This window comes from Canis lupus, chromosome 38 (genome assembly GCF_003254725.2).
Source record: "Canis lupus dingo isolate Sandy chromosome 38, ASM325472v2, whole genome shotgun sequence".
NCBI lineage: Eukaryota > Metazoa > Chordata > Mammalia > Carnivora > Canidae > Canis > Canis lupus.
The window spans coordinates 21,434,172-21,459,856 of NC_064280.1; the positions used below are offsets into that span (position 1 = coordinate 21,434,172).

A 25,685-nucleotide genomic window follows, 5' to 3' on the forward strand; every position below is an offset into this window, starting at 1 on the left:
AGTATTTTCTCCTCCTTTCACAGCCAATCCTAAGCTTTAAAGGGATGGGTAAAATTATTGGATTGAATCCTAAACTCCTCTCCTTCTATCTGTAAATACCAACTTCTTCCCCCCTGAGTGGTTCTATTAGTGATTAAGACAAGGGTTCAAAGGCAGACTCTGAATCCTGGCTCTGCAACATTATTAACAGACAAGCCATAAAATAATCATTACACCAGTAATGATTTCAGTCTCCTCATCTGTAAAACAGAGATAGTAACACCGTCCCTTATAGTTCCGAGAGAATTTATAGAAATTGCTTAGGCTTGTTTGCTTAGTATTTGATTAAAAAAAACAGCTTAACACAACAAACAAAAAAGCCACTACCTTTACCAACCAAGCACAGATGATATCAACATAGAGCCAACCTAGATTATTCTGGAAAGAATTTTCTTTCATTCATCTTTTCTTCCAACTGTCTTAATTCCATCTATCTCACATTTTCAAATTCACAACAATAAAACCCACCTAGGAAGGAAAAACAAAAGCAAGTAATGCTCCTTTACTAAGAAGGGCTCAGAGAGAAAGCTATATAAGGCATACGGATTCTCTGTAATTCCCTAATTCTAGCTCCTCAGAGGTCATGGACTGTGATAAATTGACCGTGGACAGAACATACAGATGCCAATTTATGTTCAGAACACACAGACAACACAAAATCTAAATGCACACCACACACATAGTTCACACATGCTACAATGGCCATAACTCAGTTGAAAACAATCTGTACAAGTACACCGGGGTGGCTCAGCAGTTGAGTGTCAGCCTTCAGCTCTCAGGGTGTGATCCCAGGTCTGGGGACCGAGTCCCACATCAGGCTCTCTGCGAGAAGTCCGCTTCTCCCTCTATGTCTCTGTCTTTCTGTCTGTGTCTCTCATGAATAAATAATAAAATCTTTAAAAAAAAAATCTGTACAATGACCTTTAAAATATTTAAGTTTCAAATGCTTACTGCAATGACAAAACAGCTCAAATCTATAGAAAATAAGTCATTAATGGCCAACTGCCTAGTTTAAATGATATAGAATAATTACAGATATATTTTCTTACAATCAAAAGTTCCAGCTATCCTACAGCTATCTTAATATTAAGCTAGACCTTCCCTACATATAAAGCTATGTATTCCTTCATTATGTTTTGTTCAACTTCTACAGCAGGGTCCTACTTGAATATACTAAGTACTGGAAATGATGGTTGTGGAAGCTGCTTCAGACACACCATACATACTAAGATTTGGAGTCTAAAGAAAACATCACAGTACCCACCTTAAACTTGGACGGCTTTCTTGTCTGCCCTGGTTTCTCAGGGACCCTCTCTCAAAAGATAAAAAGCAGAAGTTACATGACCTCCATTTATCTTCAAAGTGACATAGTGACTTATTCAAGGTAAAGAAGGCAATTAGCAAAGGATGTAGGTTTCTGATTTCAAATCCTTTAACAACTCAAGTCTGGGACAAAAGGTAGCCAAGCAATAAATGCTAAAGCCACTGGTCTCCTTGTAAACCTTCCAACATACAACTCACATGAAGTCCAAAACTAAAGAAAAACACCAACAGATTTTTCTACACCCTCAAAACTCAGCTCTGCACTTGACAGATTCTAAGCCATCTTTTAAAACAAGGATGGAATCTACAGAGGGTGGAAGGAAAGAGAACCAATTACTCTGCACATTTTTTTGAAGAACGTATAAATAAATGAGATGATTTGGGGGAAGGACTGCCCTTAGCTCTATTTCCTCTCTGCAAGCCCAGATCCAGTAACACCTGCTATTTAGATGTATTGTATTTCTTCAGTTTATGTGTCACTTTGATAAATGTGGAAAGTACTTTTAGCCAAGAACTTGAATTAGATTTCATTTTAAAATCTGGCTGAACAAAACCATGTATACTTGGTGGTTTGAATTCTGACATTTAAGTTATACAGTAACTTTTAACCTACAGCCAATAATGATTTCATACAGCAAAATGTGCTCAGCAATTGAACAGGAAAAAAAAAAATCAGAGCCAGATTTGGGGACAGGCTCATCTTAGGATAAGAAGCTAGAGTTTTTCCTGTAAAAATTATGAAAAGCTGACAAACTTAGAGAATGCTAGAATAGAGACATTTTATTTCTAACCAGTTCCAGACATCTCAAATTCAATGCCATATTCTCTGTGGTCAGTTTTTCCTTAACAGTCTCATAAGCAAACCACAGAGTAGCTGGCCCTGAAATAGCATGATTTACTCGTCTTCATCCAAGTCTGACGTCTCAAACTATAGATTCTGTTCTGGTGAGGGGACAGCATCTAACCCGCAAACAAGGAAAAGGCATTGTCAATTTCAAACACTTGTTATTTTTTAAGACCTAGCATATTCAAAACCTCCTTAGATGTTGCTTTGTATTTTCAGAAAAGGAAGATGACGATAGTGACTTTTAAAATAGAAAGGGGAGAAAACATGACAAAGGAATGTACGAACTGTAGTCCTATGTGCCAGGAAGAAGTTCCCCTCACAAGGTTATGCTGTGGCTCTTATTCAGTACAAAACAGAAGTCCATATGTTTCATCAATTATAGAAGACAAACTTTTAAGTATAGGGGTGTGTGTCTAGAGATTTAATGAAATTTATTTTATACACATTATCTTCTCATACAATGAATAAGTGCTCTTAAAATTTCCAGAGGCCAATGTATAGAAAAAAGAAAGACAACACTACACAGTTTTCAACTCTGGACATATTTCAGAATCACTGGGGGAAAAACATTTTAGGAGTAAATGAATCAGACCCATCCTACCAGATTCCACAAATTTTGGGCAGGGCTCCTTCCTTTTGAAGATTTCCTGGTGACTATTAATGTATAACCACGGTTGAGAACCACAATGAGAAAATGTGACAAAAAAATCATCCAACTTTTGAGGAAGCAAGGAAAATCTGCAAAACCTCAGACTTCTGCGATAAAAACTATATTCCCATTTGTTACTCAACAGTCAACAAAACTCAGAACAATAAACAACAGACTGCAAATAGGGTTCAGACCAATGTTTCTCCAACTAGCTCTTAATCATCCTGTTTTATAAAGATGGAAGTATTTTTAACACAACTTATCGCTGGTTAAACTTTATGTTGCCAACAGTACCTTTCGGAAATTCTTTTCTTCCATCAAGATTAATCTATTTTCCCTTTCTCTTCCCTTATTTCCTCCGCTTTTCTTAAATTAATTCAACTTCCCTCCACCAAGAAATATTTTTACAAATGTCTATAAGAAACACTGCTCATTCCCTCCACCCCACCCTATTTCCCTGGTATCTGTACAACTCTGAAATTTACATCAATCCCTGAGATATGGGGGAAGAGTTAAACTTCCCTAATGTCAAAATGGTCTTGAAGTAAAAACTTAAAATAATAACAAAAGAGAAACACATCAGCACAGAGCAGCAATGAAAACCATGCCTCTGGTATGACTGATATCAGGTATGATCTTTGAACAATGCTTTAAAAGAAAGTAGGAACCCAAGAAAGGGAAATTCTAAAAACTCATCCTCCTCCTTAATCTCTTCTTCAACCTCATAAAATATTAACTTGATAAGCACTTACACTGTATCCTATCCCATTCCAACATCCTTAGAAGGCTAAATGACACTATAATGCAGAAAGTAATAACAATGATATAAAGAGAATGGGTTATGAAAATTAAAGTGTCTTGGAAAACATACAACCAGAAGAAAAAATAAGAAAATTTAACCAGTCATAAAAGGCCCACAAAGTGAAGACTCTTTGGGCTTATGTATTTTTTTTTTTTAAGGCAACACAAAGGATAGACATGGGGAAAAAACTTCTTTTCCATCTCTGTATCATACCTTGGTGTTTTGTGTCCTACACCTCCCGTGAACATCAGTCTCTACTCTCCTTCTAAATCTTTAATTTCACTCTCTAGGGTGAAGCCTTTCCTATAATCACCATCTCCACTTCCCTCCTCCCCTGCCCAGACAATACTCACAACACACACCTTATGACTTAGTACTCACTGGAACTCTACCATTTAATGGTCACTGTTTCAAAACGGTCTTCTCCTCTGCAGGGAGCAGGATGCCCCACAGGTGGGCTGCCCTCTGAGCCCTGCTGCTTTCCACTCCTATGCTCATACATGCCAGCATTCACTCATTCAACTGTTCAATCAATTACCACCACAAAGATTTATTAAGTAACTACACTATGGGGCAGCCCGGGTGGCTGAGCGGTTTAGCGCCGACTTCAGCCCAGGGCATGATCCTGGAGACCCAGGATCAAATCCCAATGTCGGGCTCCCTGCATGGAGCCCGCTTCTCCCTCTGCCTGTGTCTCTGCCTCTGTGTGTGTGTGTGTGTCTTTCATGAATAAATAAATAAAATCTTAAAAACAAAAAAAAGTAACTATACTATGTTAAGCATGATCTAAAAGTCAAGAAAGGTCTAGCCATACCTGACTGCTTCCTACTACGGGTAAAAAGTCATCCTTTCTAAATATTTGCTCACAGAACTCCCTTCGCCTGGAATGCCGGTCTCTTCTGGTGAGCCTGACAAAATCCTTCTTAGTAATTCAGCGCAACATTTTGTGTCTGCCATGTACTGTACACATTATGTTAAATGCTGAAGATACAATAAAAACACGGACTGAAGCAAAGTTTCTCAAAAAAAAGAAAAAAGGAAAAGAAACAACAACACAAGAGCTATAGCAGTGAAGACAGGAATAACTAGGACTGTGTGACAAGTTCTATGATATGTAAACAGGATGATTTGGGAGCAGCAGGCAGAAATGCTTAGCTTGGCCTACATGTGAGTTAAACTTGGTCAATGCAACTTCTAACTTCTGTAATAACAATTCCCTCGCTTTTCCATATAGCTTTACCACATATGCATACACATTCATACTATACAGTTCTTTTGGTCTAAACTTGGTACAAATGTACCATACCATATATTCTCTTCTGCAATTTGCTTATTCCATACAATATGATAGTTCCTACAAGGTCTGATAAATAGTATTTCTAATATCATTCAGTAATAATTTCATTATGATTTCTTCTTTGGTCTAGGAGTTATTTAGAATTGTGCTTTTTAAGTTCTAGTAATATAGGAGTTCTTTTTGTTATTGGTTTCTAGTGTAATTACATGGACAGTGAATGAAATCTACATGTTAGTCTTTGAAATCTGTTAAGATTTCCTTTATGACCTAGTGCAGATCAATTCTTTTTTTTTTTTTAATTTTTATTTATGATAGTCACAGAGAGAGAGAGAGAGAGAGAGAGAGAGGCAGAGACACAGGCAGAGGGAGAAGCAGGCTCCATGCACCGGGAGCCTGACGTGGGATTCAATCCTGGGTCTCCAGGATCGCGCCCTGGGCCAAAGGCAGGCGCCAAACCGCTGCACCACTCAGGGATCCCTCAATTCTTTTCTTAACATCTCCACCTCTGGTTCAAAAATTCTGTGTTGATAAATGTAGTGTTTATCTAAATGGCCATTAGATCAAGTTTCATAATCATAATATTCAAATCTTCTCTATCTTTGCAGATTTTGTCACTGTGCTCCATCAAAAGAGGCACACTCACTATGGCAGTGGAATGTCCGTTTCCCCCAGAGTTCTAGTAGTGATTGTTTCCAAGCTCTATTATTAGGTATATACTAATTTAGAATTATTATATATCCCTGGTAAACTAACCTTTTAATCAACCGGTAAGTAATTAGGTCTATTAATACTGTCTCTTTAGAGGATATCTGTCTGATATTAATAAACCAACTCCAGCTTTGTTTTATCTACTATTTGCTTTTCCATCCCTTGACTTTCAACTTTGACTTTCTGTACCTTGATGCTTTTTAGATGTTTCTCCTTTAAAAGGCATACAGTTGTATTTTGCCTCCCCACCCGCAGTCTGACAAGCTTTGCCCTCTAAATATAGAGTTCTGTCGGTTTCCACATATGATTATGGGTAATATTCTAGATTCATTTCTACTATCATATTTCATGCTTTCATATTCTAGTAGTCTCTTTCCCTCTTTTCATGCCTTCTTTTGGGTTGAATATGCCCATCTCATTCAGTGATGTTCCTTCCACTAGATTTTGAAATGATACACTCCAATTGTATTTTGTTAGGGGTTAACCCAAAGCTTTAAAATGCTAATGTAACTTAACAAGTCTAAACAATATTTTTACCTACTTCCCAAATAAGGATCAGAACTTCGAATGTTTTCGCTTCAATCACACCCTTCCCAATTTATTAGGTATGACTACAGAAAACACTTCAACCTTGACTTGTTCTAACCTTACAAACTAGACATTGTTAATGTTTTAGATCATCAACTTTTTAAAAAAGTTTCATCTACAACTATTATTTTTGTTGTTGGCCATTCATTTCTGCATCTCAAATCTTCTTTTGAGGTTATTTTCCTTCTTCCTGAATACTCTCTTTTTAAGATCAGAGGCTATTTATTTTCTGCATTGTCCCCTCTGTGTGGATTTATCTGTTTTTTTCATGATAAAATTAAGGTTATTCATTTTTGGCCAGAATATCACAGAAGTGATACTGTATCCTTTTCAGTGCATCACATCAGGAAGTGATATCAGATGTCAGAACATCTCCTGACAAGCACTATTTTGATTACTTGGCTATGGTAGTGTAATCTCCTGTCTCTTAATCTCTTCCATGTGTTCCATCTCATCTTTCTTTTCCACTCTGCATTTCTTCAGCCCTATCTCCCCATTCACGATTTCTTTCTTCAAATGTACCTATTTTGTTGTTATAACCCAGGTATTGTTTTTCTAATTTTAACATCACATTTCTAGATTTTTTTTCAAAATGTCTGGATCATTTCTGATAGTCTTTCATTCCTTTGTCATTCTTCAATTCCCTTTTATTTCACATATTTATTTTACACCTTGTATCTGCTGATTCAAATATCTGGAGTCTTCAATGTCTGATTCTGTAGTTTTTTATTTCCTCTAACTCCTGTTCATGGTGGCTTGTTTCTTAGTGTGACTAATGATTCTGGGGAAGTGAGGGGATGTTGGCTCATGTTCACTTGGAACTGGATCTGCAGCAGTTTTTCAGTATGGATGTTCACAGTGCTTTCCTCTGAGAAGAGTATGCATTTGTGTCTGCCAGGAGGCTAGCAGTACCAACACAGAGCCACTTAAACTAAATTTTTGGTTTAGTTTTTTGAGGAGGCACAACAGTAGCATAAATCCAGGCTCAAATCTGTATGAATTAAGGCTTATGATGATGAATTCTCAGGGAGACTTTTCCTTATTTCCACCCTACTCAAAGCTAATACTAAGACAGGTACTTACCAACACTATCCCTATGTGGTATGACAACCTACTTTTTCCCCCTTCCTTCTTTTTAGCAACTGAGAATGTGATTCTTTGGAAGTTCCAGCTTTATTTGGGTTTGGGAAAGGGGGATAGAGCTCAGTTGTGACTTCCTACCTTGTCTAGGCCAAGAGGATCAGGAAATGTCTCCAGGACAAGTACCTCTTCCAACACTAGCCTATCAAATGATTCATGTTATCATTATATTTCTGGCCTCTGAGAAGTCCTTACTTTGTCTTCAATTCAGTCATTATATAAGAGCTTTGATTTGTTTTTTAATTCAGCATTTTTTTGGCATATGAAACTGCAAAGAGTTTCTCCATATCTCTAGCCAAAAACCCTATCATGTTGCCAAAAACAGAAGTCCTGAAGGTTTCTTGGGCAATGGCAGGAAAAAACCACTTTATGGTATAGTAGAGAAGGCTGAGCTTTCAATGATAATTTTTTAGAGACCTTGGTTAAATTTCCAGTTCTTTAACTATAAAATAGGACTAATAAGCATAGAATCAATCCTAATGAGTAGTAAGAAGAGAGTTTCCTACCAATTCACATTTGTCCAGTTTAGCCATTCTCTGCTACCCAGAATTACTATTTTTATAGACCACCCAGAGTGGGCCAGCTCTTTGAATCTCGTGCCAGAAATAGCTAGATGCCGTCTTTACTATCCACACAACATCAATAAGGTCAGAAAAATTAACCCTTTTAAGTCTGCCTGGTTTATTTTATTTTTTCTGTGTGATGACTATCCAGTAACCTAAAACTTTTCAAACCAGTCAGTGTTGCTGCACAAAACCCCTTACTTTAGATGTAAGATGTATTTACATTTCATCACCACAAGTGCCTTCAGCAAATGTTTCTTAAGGCATACCTATATGCAGCAAACTTGCATGTTAAATATTTTTTCACTTGGACTCACACCAATATATGCACAGAAGTTCGATTCTACATTGAACATCTGAAACAACACTGACAACTTTATTATGGTAATGTGATCTGTTATGAAAGAGTTTTCGTTTCCTAAATTTAAAATGCTTTGGAAATCTCTCATTAAAATGTCTATTTGTCTGACCAGACTTAGTTTTGCAGTACTTGAGAAAAGTTCAGTTAGAACTCATAATTGTTTTTTTCTGCACCAATTAAAACATAATAATGCTTGCTTAAGCTTTATAGATATATAGGGCCATGGGTGTGGAAGTTATTCAATAAATACATTCCAGGTGGTATTAATAAAGTCCAACTGGGGAGTTTCTGCTCTTCTGGCAGATTCCCAGCCCTGAGAAGCTTCTCAGTCTTGCAGTGAAGAGGCTGCAAAGGATGGGGTTAGTAGACAATGCTTCTGAATAACACACGATGGAACATCTCCATTGCCAAACAGTGTTTCAGGAATAGGTTGCAATCTTTCAGACCATTGTTGCTCTCTCAGCTTGGATATTTCACTATTTGTGCCAAGTTTTGTCCAGAAGAAATAGTTCCTGGTTTTTTAGGAGTTTCATAGCCAATTTTTTTTTTAATCTCCTCCTTGGTGTCTGGAGATATTCCAACCCGTTAAGATACTTTGATATTTATTAACTCCTTACAGCTCTTCATTGCCTTTCTTCAATCAAGCCTGTTACCATGTTTTTTAAAATTTGCACACTTCCTAAATTTCCCACTACCTCTTGGCTTTCTGTTTCTCAAGCCTTCACAAAGAGACAGATACAGATCTCTTCTGGCTGTTCCTCAGGACCTTCAAGTATTTAAGCTTCCTCCCACTCTTCATTTTGTTTGTACTGTCCATCTAATTTTTTGGACACAAAACTTTCATGATGAAACAGGACCATCATCTCTGTCTTGCAAAATGAATCTGCTCAAAGAAATGAGATCCGTCCCCACACAACCCCTCCACTCTCAGTAGCTATAAGGATCATTAAGTCATTGAAAAATTTTTGTCTCCCCACACACACAAATCTCTATTTACTCATGAGGGCTTTCACAAGAGTATATCCCATCCTGACTTCCTACTGCATAACCCCATCTTCTTTACTATTTATCAAATGTTACTGCATAAAGCCTCTGAGACTGCCATTATCAGAGTTAAATGAAAAAATCATTTTAATATGAAGAATATCAGTAAAATGTCAACAGGTAGTAAAGAAAATTTTTTTAATAATTTTTAATAATTTAAATGCTTGCTCCAGGTGTATCTTCTACATATTCTATGTAACACGTTTAATATAAACTTTCAAAAATAGGTCAACTCAGAAATATGATCTCTTTCCACCAAATCATTTTAGTAAAAAGTAGATGGTTGTCTGGGGCTCCGTGATGGGAAATCAAATGCTCTGCAGAGCTGTGCTAATACTAAATGATAACAAAAGTTGAATACAAGATCTACATTTTCTTTTTAGAAACTATGTAGAAATAAAATGGGAATGACCTAGCTTGACCATCAAACATGTGAAAAAGGTATGGGGATTTTGGTTAATAATACATTTCTTCGAAACAGTGACCACAATCAGGCTACATGAAAAGAGCTCTTAGGAAGTAAGGATTTCACTACAGTCTACACAGATTACCATCAACCTGCTCATTGCCAAATTCAATGTTCTCATATCAAGTTTCTGCCTTTCACTCTTGGTTTCAGAAAACCAATTTCTTCTGTCTCTCCCTAACCCTACTCACTCAAAGTTTCTTTTCCTGAGTCTGTTATGCTGGTTTCCCCAGATTCTCATTATTCTTCTTCCTCTACATGTTCTCCTTGGATAATCCACCTACTCCACTACCATCCTTCTATCATGGTAATTCCCAATGTCTAGTCAGTATCACAAATTTCCAATACTAATAAAAACCATTATCCTCCATCATAAAACGATTTATCTTCCTTCTTCCTACCTTAATAACAACATTGCCATTCAGTCCCTCAAGATAGAAATTTGGAATTTATCTTTAACTTCTCTCTTTTCTTCCATATGTCCCACTCTGTACCAGTCATCAAACCCCAGAGAGACAGCCTGTCCTTCCCATCACCATAGTCCAAGTCCAGATTCCCATGTATCACCTTAAATAGATCAACAGCCCAGTGCTGTCTCTGCCAAGAGCATCTGCTCGGTCAATTCTTGCTACCAACCTCAGTCACCTTCCTAACATCAAAACTGATTATGTTACCCTCTGCCTAAAAACCCAGGGGTACTTCATTATTTATGAGGCTCTTCAGTATCTGGCCCCTACTGCATACCTATAGCCCCATGTTCCTCATACACGTTTCCACATGTACAAGATACACTGAATTTTTCACTTTTTCCTTAAAACATCAAGTCATTTCCTAATTGTGCCTTTTAACTGCTGGTCCCTCTGCCTGGCATCTCTTTCCATACTTTCCAGCTGGCAAACTGCTATCACACTTCAAGAGTGAGCTTCCTCTCTATGGGGATTTCCCTTACCACCCTCATTCAACAAAAATGTTTTGAGCATCTATCAACATGACACGAACATTTTCAAGGAAGCCTATACTCATTTATATTCTTTTAGTGCTTTGTTCATACTGCTATTATTACATTCATCACATTATACTCAAGTTATCCTTTGACTTGTCTGTCTTCTCAGGTGGACCATGAGATCTTTAAAGGTATGGCTCTAGTCTAATTACTCTTTGATTTCCCAACACCTAGGATTCTGATTTCATTCATGTATCAAATATGCCACAGTCAGAGGGAGTTTGAAAAAGGGTCTCTAGGGCCCCTTTGAATTCTAGTATTCTATGACTCTAACCTAAAAGCAGTGTTTCTTAAGTTGTGATGAGCTGGAAATCTGTAGCAAAATCAAGGAGAACAATTTAGATTCTTGATTCCCATTCCAAACCAACTAAATCAAAAACTGATAATTACTCCTCTAGCTGCTTACTTTCTCGCTAGGGAGGAAACCATTCAAGTGTCTTATAATCAGTCACTGAAGCTCAAGCATCACAGTATTGAGGTAGGTAGGTAATAGTATTAAAAAGGTTTAACCATCTTAAAGGAAAGGAACTGAAGTATAGAGGTTAAGTAACTTGCCTAAGACACCAAAGTGACCAAATGGAGGAGCCAGCATTTGAACTCGAGCAGTCTGATTTCAAAGCCCACCACTGATATGTTAGATAACTGAAACACAGGTTTCTTCATTAAAAAACACCAATATTCTGCCAGAAAGAGGTAAAGAACAAGGAAGAGGAACCAATCTTTCTTCTCCCCTCTTCTTACCAAAATATTGTCTCTGAGAAAAACAGATTTGTTCTGTTTTTAAGCTAGATGATCTAGATCATCTAGCTTACAACTAGAGCTAAAAATAATGAGAATTAAAATTTAACACGAGTTAAACACGAGTACCCAAACAAATGGCTATCTGCTTACCTCACGGGTCCATAGTTGAGCACTATAAATGCCAATACTACCATCACACAGATAGCTCTTCGCTTCGAATTAGGAACTTTAAGCCTTTGGTTCTAAAAGAAATAACCATGTTAAATACAGTTAAACGACATTATCAATCTCACAAAAAGCAACATCTAAGATAAGTACTTTCCTCTTCACCAATTATATGAATAATTTAAAAAAAAAAAAACCTCAAGAGTGAGGAAATAGTACTTTTCACAAGACTAGAGCAGAGCCTTGGAGGTTCCCTGCTGCAGCAGAGAGACAGAAGGGCAGACACAGGAGAGGATATACATAAGGGCTACTCCCTTGCAGCCTCTTCTGCACCCAAAAGGAAAGAATTCAACAACAACATTTTTATGGGTCTTCAAAGAATGTTAAAAATACATCTGTAGTTTTATTTCCCTATCTCTTAAATCTCTTAATGTGTTCAGGGCAAGACAGAACAGTGGAAGGAGCCCCAAACATTAGGCATAGGCATCCCTTTGGTTCAGGACAGCATTGCCGGGGGAAATCCTGAAGACAGCAGGTTTCATGAAAAGAGCTGAGAAGACTGTCCTTATCAGGACATCCTTGGCAACAAAATGCAAAATGCATAATAGTGGTCAGGGGGACAGAGACAAGACTTTAAAGTGTTTTTTTGTGTGTTTTCTTTTCTTTCTTTTTTTTTTTTTTTTTTGAGAGAGAGAGAGAGAAGGGGGGGAGAGAGGGAGGGAGGGAGGGAGAGAGAAAGAGACTGAGGGGAGAGGCAGAGGGAGCTAATCTCAACCAGACTTCCTGCTACAGCGTGAAGCCGGACTCAGGCTCAATCGCAGGATCCTGAGATCATGACCTGGGTGGAAATCAAGTCAAATACTCAACAGACCGAGCTACCCAAGTGACCCTGTATTTTCTTTTTTAAAAGGAAAGACCTGCAAAACTATTTAGGGTCCTCACCATGATTCATTTTAGTCAAAAAAGAAAATGCTACCCAGGGAACACAATTTTAGAATGCAAATGGAGAGGTGCAACTCAAAGCTCCTCTTTCCACTGCTTTACCCTGAGTGCAAATGCCTTAGGGCTATTGAGCTCTTTTTTCTAGTACTATTGTTTTATACAATTTCCAATTGGTTTCTCAGGTAAAAAGAATACTTGAACCCATCTCATCAGGCTGCAGCACTAGCCCTAACCTCTGACACAACTTCATCCAGCTGCCTCTTCAGTGATCCATTCTCTTTCTTCAGCTTCTCATTCTCCGAAAGCGCAGCCTTTAATCTGGCCTCTAAACCAAGCATATATTCTTTCTTCTTCTTGCGGGACTGACAAGCAGATTCTCGATTTTTTATCATACGTTGCTGTCTTCTTAGCACAGCAATCTAGGAAAAGTTAAAACAAATCAGAAACATTTTGATTTTAGAATCAGATCAGAATATACTGATTTTTACCATTATTTTTTTGAAAGATTTTATTTTTTTAATTTTTATTTATTTATAATAGTCACACAGAGAGAGAGAGAGAGAGAGAGAGAGAGAGAGAGAGGCAGAGACACAGGCAGAGGGAGAAGCAGGCTCCATGCACCGGGAGCCTGACGTGGGATTCGATCCCGGGTCTTCAGGATCACACCCTGGGCCAAAGGCAGGCGCCAAACCGCTGCACCACCCAGGGATCCCTTTTTACCATTATTTTTTTTTTTTCTTTTTACCATTATTTTTAAACAAAACTGTTCAAAACATAGGTTACTAGTTGTTTTAGAACAGATTTTTAAAAATAGTACTCAAATTAAGCAAACTGAAAGCAAATGATTAAATATGGCCTTCTAAAACCTAAATGTTAAGTGATTTCTTCTGGTGTTTTCTAAGCCTTACTTACTATCTTCCAATTTTCCCTTTAGACACTCCCTCAGGGAAGGAAAAAAGACTCTCAAAAAGTGCCCTTACATTACATATATATATGCATCCATACACCCTGACTCTATGTCTCAGACCCTGAATTGACTATTTTCCAGAACCATGTATCCACTATTTATAAGGCCATTTCTACTTACAAAGTTACCAATACAAATTCAGTATATACAAACTGAACTCATCATCTCCCTCTACCTAGATTTGTTTATCCTATCTATCTCCCATCAGTGGTAAATAACTCTCCAGGTATCCAGGAAGGAGACACCAATAACTTATTTTTCCTTCATTCTCCACACTATTCCCTCTCTCAACCTCTGATTCGCTCGCTAAATATGCATTGAGGATATGCTAATGACCAAACTTCTTCCAGGGAGAGTGTGTCTCAGTTATTCCAATCTATTCCTGCTGTCACCCTCCCCAGGTAGGCACTCAGGAACTCAACCCAACTACTGCAATAATCTCCTAAATATTTTCAATTGCCTCCAAACTCTTCCTATCTACTATTTGTAAGATAACTCACCTGGAGGAAGAGGAGAATTGTTTATCTTGCTACTCTATTGTAAAAACAAGCTACTTATACTTCCTCGCTGGCCACCTTTGCTTTCAAAGCCTTCCATAACACGACCACCTCTCTAAATTCTGCCCTAACCCAACAATGATTCAATCCAAACCTAGACTGTTATCATTTAAGGCTATCCACGATCACACATGCCTAAGTCATTCCTTTAGTCACACCATTTACTCCAATTTAGAATGCCGTCTCCTCCACTAACTTAATTCTACAGACCCTCTACACTCTGATTATGCTAAACCATCTTCCCTGAATGTCTTGTGCCCTTATAATTTGGGAAATACACCTCAACACTCTGATGGTCTCAACCGTTTCATGACTAGTAACTCTCTCACTCGACCTAGGTATTATACCATGGAAGCCAAAATCATGTGAATACTACATTTTTGTTTCCTACCCTCAAGATCTACCATAATCAAAACTGAGTGAAACTATTTTTGTCATTTTTTTCTAATGAAGTTATGGAACCTATCTGCTATAGCATTAGTCTATTTGAGGCAGAGAGTAAGGTAGCAAAATAATAATATTAAGTTGATTATTATAAGTACACATATGACTGAATTATTCACTTTATATGTTTTTATAAAATAAACATTCCACGCAGTGGTGTTCAATAATTCTTACTGAGACCAGGAAATAGAATTAAATCATTTAATACTGATCTCTTTTAGTATAACAACACAATTCCAACCCTATTCTACATTTCCTCAAAATGGCCAAAGCCCATTTCTCTGCAGCAAATACTATCAACAAACTTTCAATCAGAACCTAGAAGGGAGGAAAAAAACCACATGAGATGTCAAAAGAGGGTGTTTTTCTTTTTTTCCTTTAACTGAAATTTCATAAAAATGCTAACTTACAGAACCATCATCTGTAAAATTTCCTTATGGAATAACTATCCCACTCTTCAATAAGACGATATGCATGCATTCAGCCGTGGCAAAACCCTGATGGATGGATTATTCACCACGTCAAACTATTCTGGACAACGCCACTTTGTTCAATCTACTGTTACTCTTAGTGTTCTTCCTGGTTACTGAGAATGTCAATGTCCATAATTAATACTTAATACCAGAGGGCTGAAGTATAAGGAACACTGAACAAGCATAGGAAAGAGAAGGTTCCCAGATGGAAGAGTTTATACTAAAGTTAGATAAAAGGCAATCTTACTTTAAAGGCTAATTAATCTATGGAATTTAGAGAGGCTTACAGATGGAATACCATTTAATAAATTTCAAACAAGGATTAGGAATTTCTATAAACAATAAAAGCACCTGCATATTATAAAGCATTAAAGTTTCCAAGGCTGTCAATGCACATGCCTCATGCTAAAACAATGAAAACCACCTGTGGCCATCCACTTCTTCCCATGGAAAAAGATACAATAGTTCTGAAAATAAATACTCAATACTACCAATAAACACAAAGGATAGAAAGTAAAAACAAATGAAACCCCCAGGAATCACCAAACACAAGAGTTTCAACTTTATACATCTCAGCAAGCTATCTTCGGCTATCTGAATATATAATACTTAAGTTATTCCATATTTCCTAGACCAAAAAATTATGATTTTCAGACTACATACCCACATCTATACACACACACACACACCAGTTGTGTTTGTCGTTTGGTGGGGGGTATATTTCACAAGAAAAAAAATTACACTGTAATTACTATTCTGTAAACTGATTTTTGCAGTGTATTATCATCATCTTCCGACACACAATGAGAATGGCAACATAGTATTTCAATTATTTTGATGTTCTATATTTAATCTCTTCTTGCATTATAGTTTTCAAGACTCTTTAAAATAAGCCTCATCATTTGATTCACTGTTAGAGAGTAGAAATGCCACAGCTAGAACTTAGGTAAGTTGACTCTAAGCCCAGCACACCACAGCACCACACTGTTTTTAATACCAAATGGGAAGTCCTGGATCTCAGCGTGGAACTCTAACCTCCGTGAACTCTGTGCTTACTTTCATTATGCACCTGTTTGAAAAGAAAGGTTTATGGAAATGCTTATATCTGGAAACTTAATCTCCTCCTCTCACAGTATGATAACATAAAATCAATACCCTGGCTCATTAATCAATTGACACATCTCCCTTATGGGTATCAAGACGATTTAACATGACTAAAATGAGTGAAATGCTGGTCAGTTCCTGCTTCTGATCATCCTGCCTTTAGACAAGTCTCCCATTAAGCATTGTGCCTTGGAAAAAGAAAAAAGAAACACTTCACAACTGTAAAATACTCTCACTTTAGTGCCACTACACTATAATATGGTGTTGCATTATTAAACAAACATTTGACTACAAAAAAGACTGTATAAAAGAAGAACTTTTACAAATGAATAAGTACTTTTTGAAGGCTCAACCAATTTGAGTCAAAATTCCAAGTCTATTTGCATTTTGTTTTTTACTTTTTAAAAGTTATCGATCACTAAACACTAATATTATGTTCTTTTAATAAATAAAATAACTATTTAAATCCTTGAGTCTGTGATGTTGCTAAGAAATGAGCTTCAAAGTGCTATATGACTAATCAAATGATATTAAAATAGGATATTTTAATGCTAAGAAATACATTCCAACATCTCACACAAACTCCAGCCAGATCAAGTACTGATAACTATGGATGAATCAATGGCTTACTACATACATGTCATCTTCTGAGTTTGAATTCTTTTGCTGAATCTCTCCCTCTAAACTGACATATAAAACAGAAACTGTCATTGATTAACCTCTTTATCATATCAGACAAACCAATAATTGTATAATTTCCATTATATATATATTTTCCATTATATAAATAATCTTTATCTATTTGAAACTGATTTAAAAGCCAAAGTAAATTTTCTTACATATTTCTAATTTATATAACATATATTATTGTATATCTTAGTAAATAAATTTATAAATACATTCTAAAAAATGCATATAACTAAAATCATTAGCAAATTTAATTAGTCGCAACCTTATTTTAAATATTCAAATAAATTAAGTATCTCAGTTTGATTTCTCTTAGGAATCTTTTTTTTAATACTTTATTTATTTATTCATGAGAGACAGAGAAAGAGAGACAGAGACATAGGCAGAGGGAGAAGCAGGCTTACTGCGGGGAACTCGATGTGGCACTCGATTCCAGGACTCCGGGATCATGACCTGAGCCAAAGGCAGACACCCAACCACTGTGCCACCCAGGTGCCCTTCTCTTAGGAATCTTAAGAATACTCCCTTTGTGGGGGCACCTGGCTGGCTCCATCAGTAGAACATGCAATTCTTGATTTCAGAGTTGTGAGTTTGAGCCTCATGTTGGGTATAGAAATTACTTAAAAACTAAAAAAAGCATTAAAAAAAAAGGATACTCCCTTTTTTTCAGAAAATTGTTTAAAGCAGAAAAGGGGAAAATTTCCAATTCTACTCTTCTCAACTCTCATGACAGAAGGCCAAAATTTTATTTTACTCTATTAAGTTGTGTGTTTGTTATCCCCAGTTCCTGGTCATCAAAACTTAAATAAATAAGCTTCATTACTGGCATCCTGAGCCATTTCATTGGCTGAGTCAAGGAAAAAAATCTTCACCCTGCCAAGTGTTGTATTTTTTTTTTTTTTTTTTAGTGAAGAATGCTTTGGATATATGTAGTATGCGTTCCCCAAGTGAGAAAGGATAATAGACAAATCCCTGCTAGACTGTAGGTGCAGGCTGCTCTACCCAATCTCATTCTGAGTGAAGAGAAAGAACTGGTAGAGGGACAAAGGCAGGCGTATCCCCCAGGGCAGCCCTGGTAGCGCAGCGGTTTAGCACAGCCTGCAGCCCAGGGTGTGATCCTGGAGACCTGGGATTGAGTCCCACGTCAGGCTCCCTGCATGGAGCCTGCTTCTCCCTCTGCCTGTGTCTCTGCCTCTCTCTCTCTTTCTGTGTCTCTCATGAATAAATAAATAAAATCTTTAAAAAAAAAAAAAGAAAAAAAAAGGAGTATCCACCAGATGCTCTTAGGATAGCCACACTGTGGGGCACAGTTTTCCAAAGAATGTTGAAAGTCCTATGTACGGGGATCATCAAAGCTTCCTTAGAGCAGTCTCCTGTGCCTTCATTACTGATCCCTAGAAATATTTGGTGTAGCTACATACGAGTAATTAGGAGCTCCTGGGTGGCTCAGGTGGTTAAGCATCTGACTTTTGATCTCAGCTCAGATCTCGATCTCAGGGTAGTAAGTTCAAGCCCCACAGGGGAAAAAAAAAAAAGGAATAGCAATTTAAGTCATTAGATGACAATATAACACTGGAAGTTGGGTCTCATTAATTCTTATTCCAGCACTGCAATGAATTAACTGAAAAATCCTGGAAGAAACATTTCTTCTCCCAGGGCCTATTTACACAGAAATACTAACAGGGAGTTAAATACTAACAGGGAGAACAGTGTTTTTGAAACTAGTATAACCCAATATCAATAGTATGATAAATTTAGTGGATCACAAGGGCCTTTAAAAAATTGACAAGAAAGCACAGGATAGAATAAAAGAAAACAGAACTTTCTATGTAATACTGTTTCACTAGACTGTGTGTAAGAAAGATGTAAAACACATTTCTTAGTGTGGATTGTGGGCAAAAACTTGAGATTCATCCCCTTCATCCTCTGAAGGTCTCATTCAGCCCAAAACCAAAATGGTTCCAGTACTGATGCTAAATATACTGAATTGTCTGTCACATATCACAGTAATTACTGCGTCACAAGATACAGATGAGAGTAATTATGCTGTAAATTTTATTTGAGATCACCAAACTATTCATATAAGGTCAGCCGTTATACTTTGTCTCTCAAGACTTTAAACCACTTGCTTAAATTTTTAAAATTTTATTTATTTATTTGACAGAGAAAGAGCACACACAGGAAGAGAAGCAGGCAGGCAGAGAGGGAGAAGCAGGCTCCCCACTGAGCAGGAAGCCCAATGTGGGGCCAATCCCAGAACCCCAGGATCATGACCTGAGCCAAAGGCAGATGCTTAACCCACTGAGCCATCCAGGTACCCCTGAAAATTTTTTAAAATTATGAGAATACATTTGTAGAGGGAGAGAAAAGGGAAAAGAAGCAAGTTATAAGAGGTAGGTAATTTGAAGTTGGCACTGCATCAGGGCTGCCTTGAAAGTAAAGCCCCATTAATAGAGCAGAGGGGTGAGTGACAGCAGAACTGCACCAAGACAAGGCCTAGACCTGAATCCTAACTCAACTGGAGCAGGTCAAATGACTGAGGTGAGGATTACACAACTCATGGATGTGAGGTTCTCTGTTAGCAATAATATACCACATACATGTGTCAGTAAAAAGAGATACGTGCTGCTATGAATAAATTGAGTGAGGAGGCAAAAATTCTTAACTCCATCACCAATCGCAGCTGCTCCAATAAACTATGCAACTAAAGCAATACTGAAAATATGTGCCTGCATTCCAGTTCCTATTTTCACATTTTAAATTTTAAAAGTGACTTAAAAAACAAAAACAGACAAAATCTGAACATTACAGTTAATCACTGTAGAAACAGAAAAATAGCCTAACAATAAAAAGCTAGTTCACACTCCTCCAAGAACCGTCATTCTGCTCTTAATCCATAGGTATCATGGCTCTCATTCACCTCAATGGGCCATCAGGAGATTCAAAGTTAGGATCTGTGAGTCATGCACTTAGACAAGTGTGGCACACACCACTTAATCAAGATTAGCCATCTCAGCAATATGGCCTTGACTAAAACACCTAACCAACTGATTCCTTTCATGGTGAAATGGGAATGATTATCACCCACTTTATAAAGATTTTGTGAGACTCAAACAGAACTACATTAAAAATAAATCATTTACAATCCAATTTGAACGTGAAGTACTTATTAAAACTATACTAGAGGCCACTTCGGTAGCTCAGTCAGCGAAGTGGCCAGCTCTTGATTTCAGCTCAGGTCATGATCTCAGGGTCCTGGGATGGAGCCCTATATTGAGCCTTGCATTAGGCCCCACACCAGGCTCTGCACTCAGCAGGATGTCTGCTTAAGGATTCTCTCTCTCTCCCTCTGACCCTTCCCTTGCTCACGTGCATGCATGCTCACTCTCTTTCTCTAATGAAGAAATAAATCTATTATGACTAGAAAAGAGATGAATTCTTCTAAAGCATCAAAAAGACAAACACTGAGGAAATGTTCCAGATTAAAAGAAGCTAAAGAGACAAGTCAACCAAATGCAGTATCTGGCCCTAGACTGGGCCCTGTATTGAAATGGAAAAAATTCAATAAAGGGTATTTATTACTAGGTCAACTAACAAAACTGTAATACTGACAGCAGATTAAAGTATTTTACAAATGAAATTTACAAAAAAAATAAAATAAAAAAATAAAAAAACAAATGAAATTTACAAAGTTGATGACTTTACTGTGGGTATGTAGAATATCCTTATTCTGAAAAAATACACACTGAAATATTAGTGGTAAAGAACTATAAGGCATGTAACTTATTCTACAATAGTTTGGGGAAAAAAAACAGAGTGTGTAGATGGACAGATAGCCAGAAAGAAAGAACTAATAAAACAAAAGGGGTAAAATGTTAATAGGTGAACGGGTAAAGGTACATGGGCATTCTCTGGAGGATTTTTGTTTCTGCAACTTTTAAATATTTGACATTATTATCAAATACAAAGTCTAATACACATGTGTACACACACACAGATCCGCAGGACTGCAATGCACATACAATGCTGGGGATTTACAAGAAAGAAATACAGATACTTTTCTTTAGAATTCATAATAGCAAGGTGGATGAGCCACAGAAAATTTTAACCATAATACTTTTAACCCTTGAATATCATTCTTTAACCAGTCAAAACTTCTATTAATAATTAATATTCTTTCACATATTTTAAAACAGTAATCTTTCAGAGGCATACCCCTTCAAGAATATATAGCCATTGATACTTTAACTGAAAAATTTGCCATTCTCTTTTGTGAATTATCTATTCACATATTTTTGTCCATTTGATTGTTGGATTAACTTGCATTTTTCTCACTGACTTGTAAATAGTCTCCATATTAAAAAGGGTTTCAAAAAGACTATGAAAACTTAGGGGATCCCTGGGTGGCACAGCGGTTTGGCGCCTGCCTTTGGCCCAGGGCGCGATCCTGGAGACCCGGGATCGAATCCCACGTCGGGCTCCCGGTGCATGGAGCCTGCTTCTCCTCTGCCTGTGTCTCTGCCCCTCTCTCTCTCTCTCTCTCTGTGTGATTATCATAAATAAATAAAAATTAAAAAAAAAAGACTATGAAAACTTATACCTGAATGTTCAAAGTAATATTATTCATAATAGCCGAAGAGTGGCTGTTATGAAGCCATCCAAATCTCCATTAACTGATAAATGGATAATCCAAAATGCCATCTAGTTAAACAACGGAAAATTATTTGGCCACAAAAAATAATAGTACTGATCCATGTTATGATATTAATGGACCTTGAAAAACATTATGCTAAGTAAAAAAGAAGTCATACACAAAAGGCCACACTATGTATAATTCTACTGATGTGAAAATCCAGAATAGGCAATTTCATACAAAAAGAAAGCAGATTAGTGGTTGCCAGGGGCTGGGGAAAAGATCGGAATAGGAATGACTGATAAATGGGTACAAAGCTTCTTTTTAGGGTGATGTGAACATTCTGGAATTAGCAGTAATGGCAGCAAAACTCTGTAAATATACTGAAAACCACTAAATTTTACACTTTATAAGGGTGAACGCTACGTATGTGAATTGTATCTCAACAAGTTATTACAAAAAAACAAAACAAAAAATTACATAGGAAGCTATTGACTTGTTCTCCAGACAAATGCACATACCCAGTATTATAAACAATTATGCAAGGAAAGGGTTGCTGTGAGAAGGGGAAGTGTTTGTGGAGACACTGTCCATGGACTCCTCTGAGAAGCCCTGTGACTGGCACTCTCATACAAAGTGGAGGATTAATCAGAACTACCCCAAAGGCAGGCCATTTGACAGTATCTATCAACACCAAAAAACTACCTACCTCTGACTTATGTCAATTCTAGGAATTTCTCCTACAGATAAACTTGCATATAAACAAAATTAAACAAGTACCAAGTTATTCCCCACGGAAGAATGCTTACAAAGAAAACAACTGCAAAAATCTGAATTAATTATGACACTCCTATGAAACAGACTGCCATGCAGCTATTGAAGGAATAAGAAAAATTTTTACGTACTGATATGGACAGTTCCCTAAGATACACTAAATGAGAAAACCAAGGTGCAGGACAGTGTGGACATACTTATCACCATTTCTATAAAACAGGCAAATGGGTAAAACCATAAATATTAATCTACTAAGGAATCATCTTGGAAAAGATGCGCAAAAATCGAGGGACAATGAATGCTTCTGGGCAGGGGAACCAAGAGGCTACAAAGCATGTGAAGTATGGAGAGACTGTCCCCAGGGACAGGCTGCAGGAAGGGAAATCAGAGAGAAGGGAATTAAGTGTTAATTATTTATCAAGATAGAAACCAGCATCCCTTTAAAAATAATTATTTATTAATCTTATCAAGATGCCAAACTGGAAAACGCAGAACAAAGAACGCTCCAGTTGCCAGGGCGTAAATCTAACCTCATGCAATACAACCTGGAGGGGCAAATAAAACCTTCTTCTGTTCACTTCCCTTTCCAAAGCTACTATAACCACAAATGAAATCACTTGCCAAAGTCCTTATTCAAGATAAATTCTTAGAAGCCCCTAATCTCCATCTAAAGAGAAACTACAAGTATTTTAACAAAGCATGTTTTTCTTTGATTTGCAGAATCCCTGGTAGCAGCAAAGTCAGAAAAGCAATCAGCACGGAACTAATATTTTACTAAAATCTGGATAGCTTTTCAAGTCTCCAAATCCTTCCTGTTGAATTTGTTCTGATGGATTCCTCTAGTTTAAAGCTTAAAGAAGTATCATGATGTCAACGTCTTTGTTGTTAAAGAATTTAGTCACTAAAAAGTATCTATTCATTATTTATCTTCTTAGATCTCAGCTGACCACATCACTTAAGGGTGGATATTCAGCTCACACTTGGACCTAACAGAAGACCTATTCTTAGGTGCTACACATAAAGCAAGCAGCTTAAGTGTCATTAGAAATAATGCTTTTTTTCCCTGAAAGAGAACCACAGGCATTCTCCATTTTTCTAAGAGTTTCTCTGCATTGCTTTGCACTGTAAACGAATTTTTTTAGATGCATATTTTTCTTGAAAGATATTTCTCTAGGAGTCTCTTGGGAATCCTGCTACTATACATTTTCCTGGGCGTGCCAAGAATACAAGACCCTGACCACTCTTTACCTAGGGCCCTTTCTCAGGGCTGTGTTCCCAGAAAAAAACCTTGAAATATGAGGTAATGTCTTCCTCTGGACGAGGAAACTTGCTCACCGCTTGCTGTAAAAGTGCTAGACTCCCAAAGCTCAGCATTCCTGCACTGCCATAAAGGAACACTGTGTGCACAGCATCTGTCTGGGGCCCATATCACATCACCTCCATGCTCACACTACTAACAATACCTGAAATCTTGAGGCTTACTGGATATATAACACTGTCTCCAGAGAAAAGAAATGACAAAGTTCCAGTTCGGTATGCCAGAGGAATCCCCTTCACACCATTTCTGATACCTGCAGGCAGGTGGAAAGGGATCCGCCTAGCACCCAGCTTCTCATGATGGCTTTACTGACCAGGGCAGGGACCAGGATGGGAGGGATGAAGGTCATTAAGAATTAGAAAGAATAAAAAAAACAAAAAACAAAAAACAAAAAACAAAAAACAAAAAAAAAGAATTAGAAAGAATGAGGGGATCCCTGGGTGGCGCAGTGGTTTGCCGCCTGCCTTTGGCCCTGGGCGTGATCCTGGAGTCCCGGGATCGAATTCCACGTCGGGCTCCCGGTGCATGGAGCCTGCTTCTGTCTCTACCTCTCTCTCTCTCTCTCTCTCTCTCTCTCTCTGTCTCTGTGTGTGTGTGTGACTATCATAAATAAATAAAAATTAAAAAAAAAAAAGAATTAGAAAGAATGAAAGGTAATAAAGGGTTTGTAAGCAACTCAATGCAGTGAATGGGCTGAGGGAAGGCCTGAGGCCTCTTGTCAACAGAGCCTGTACCCTTGATCAGCCTCCCATCTGGTATTTCTAACTCTGCCCTAGTTCCTGATCATTTTCTTTCCATTGTTACCCCCTACTGACTTACATTAAGGGGTTTCTGCTCCACCTTGGTCCACTATGAAGGACACAGAATACAATTTCATCACTTTTTTTTCCTGGTCTTTTTTCCCAAATAACTACAATAACATGTACAGCTCCACAGCCCTAAAACCAGGGCCATAATGTTTCATGAACTTTATGGAATTATGATGGGTAGAGGGCAGTAGTTACACCAACGCAAATTTAAACAGACTGCCTGCTTTCAAGCCCTTGGTTTGATGTCTGGCAACATTCAATAGCCCTTTAAAGAAAGATAAGTACACTCTCCTATGAAGGCAACTTTGCAGTTCCAAGATTGCCATTTACTAAGAAACTGCGTAAGAGAATTTCTACACTGAAATGAGAGACCATGTTCATTTTTTCCATCAGGGTCAGAGCCAAAAACCAACCATATTTCTTGAAAATTTAGGTGAGGTTTCCAAGAGTTAAACAGAACAGATTTACCAGCAAAAGGCAGGAAGAGTGAGATTATAATTTGAACCAGGCAAACTGTTTCATAACAGAAAATGTGGCACTTAATGCAGTTTGCAGAATATGGTATGCAAAAAACGCTACTTACAGCAGTAGCAGGTCTCTAGAGAGAGAATCTAGCCAAACAAAAGAACAAAAAAGGTAGGAAAAAAGCCATGTCAGCATCACAAAGCCACAAAAGACTGATACGCTTTCTTTTGCTAAATTACAGCTTTTTCACCAGGCTTTCGGTTTAAAAGCACAAAGAGCACATAATGAAAAGTTTTTCTTTCTGACCATTTTGAATCAGAAATTTAAACTTCAAATTTATCATCATTTAATAGGACTTGAGTCTAACAAATGCATGCACTATTAAGGTCAACCAAGTTACTAACACAGGAGACTATACCAGCAGATCAAAGTTTCCTACAGCTCCTTCTGGAACAAATTTACTTTGGGTTCCTGAACGGCTTGGCCAGCTGATAGGACAGACTGATGTTTCTTTACTTGAAATAAGTATTAAGTCAAAATCTCGACCAGAAAACCCATACTGAAAAGGCCTGGCTCACTTCCTGATATGCTGGCCAAGGAAAAATAAGCACAAAACCTCAATGCAGGTTGACTAAAAAATTTATTCTAATCGCCTTTAGGTCTCTTGCACCAGACGCACAGCACCTGAAATCTTTCTTCTACAATCCTGTCAACTCTAAATTCTGGAAAGTAATAACACTAGTCAATATTGCTTAAAAAAAAAAAAAATCATACCT

General features: G+C 37.5%; 1 protein-coding gene and 1 long non-coding RNA gene across 7 annotated transcripts in view; one reads left to right on the forward strand and one right to left on the reverse strand.

The window, feature by feature from the left end:
- The window catches only part of ATF6 (activating transcription factor 6), a 197,458-nt gene that overhangs the window by 134,269 nt on the left and 37,504 nt on the right, over positions 1-25,685 (reverse strand). For all 6 annotated transcript variants that reach the window (XR_007409036.1, XM_025420857.3, XM_025420856.3 and 3 more), the window contains 2 exons: positions 12,912-13,097; positions 11,722-11,813 (listed from right to left, as the gene is read on the reverse strand). Coding sequence is in view for 5 of the 6 variants with exons in the window: in XM_025420857.3 (XP_025276642.1) it covers positions 11,722-11,813; positions 12,912-13,097 (278 nt within the window). In the remaining variant the exon portion in view is untranslated. The remainder of the gene's footprint in view (positions 1-11,721; positions 11,814-12,911; positions 13,098-25,685) is intronic.
- Positions 5,670-23,797, forward strand: LOC125754527 (uncharacterized). Its single transcript, XR_007409037.1, has 3 exons — positions 5,670-5,724; positions 19,075-19,224; positions 23,038-23,797. It is a non-coding gene; the product is annotated as an uncharacterized LOC125754527 (long non-coding RNA).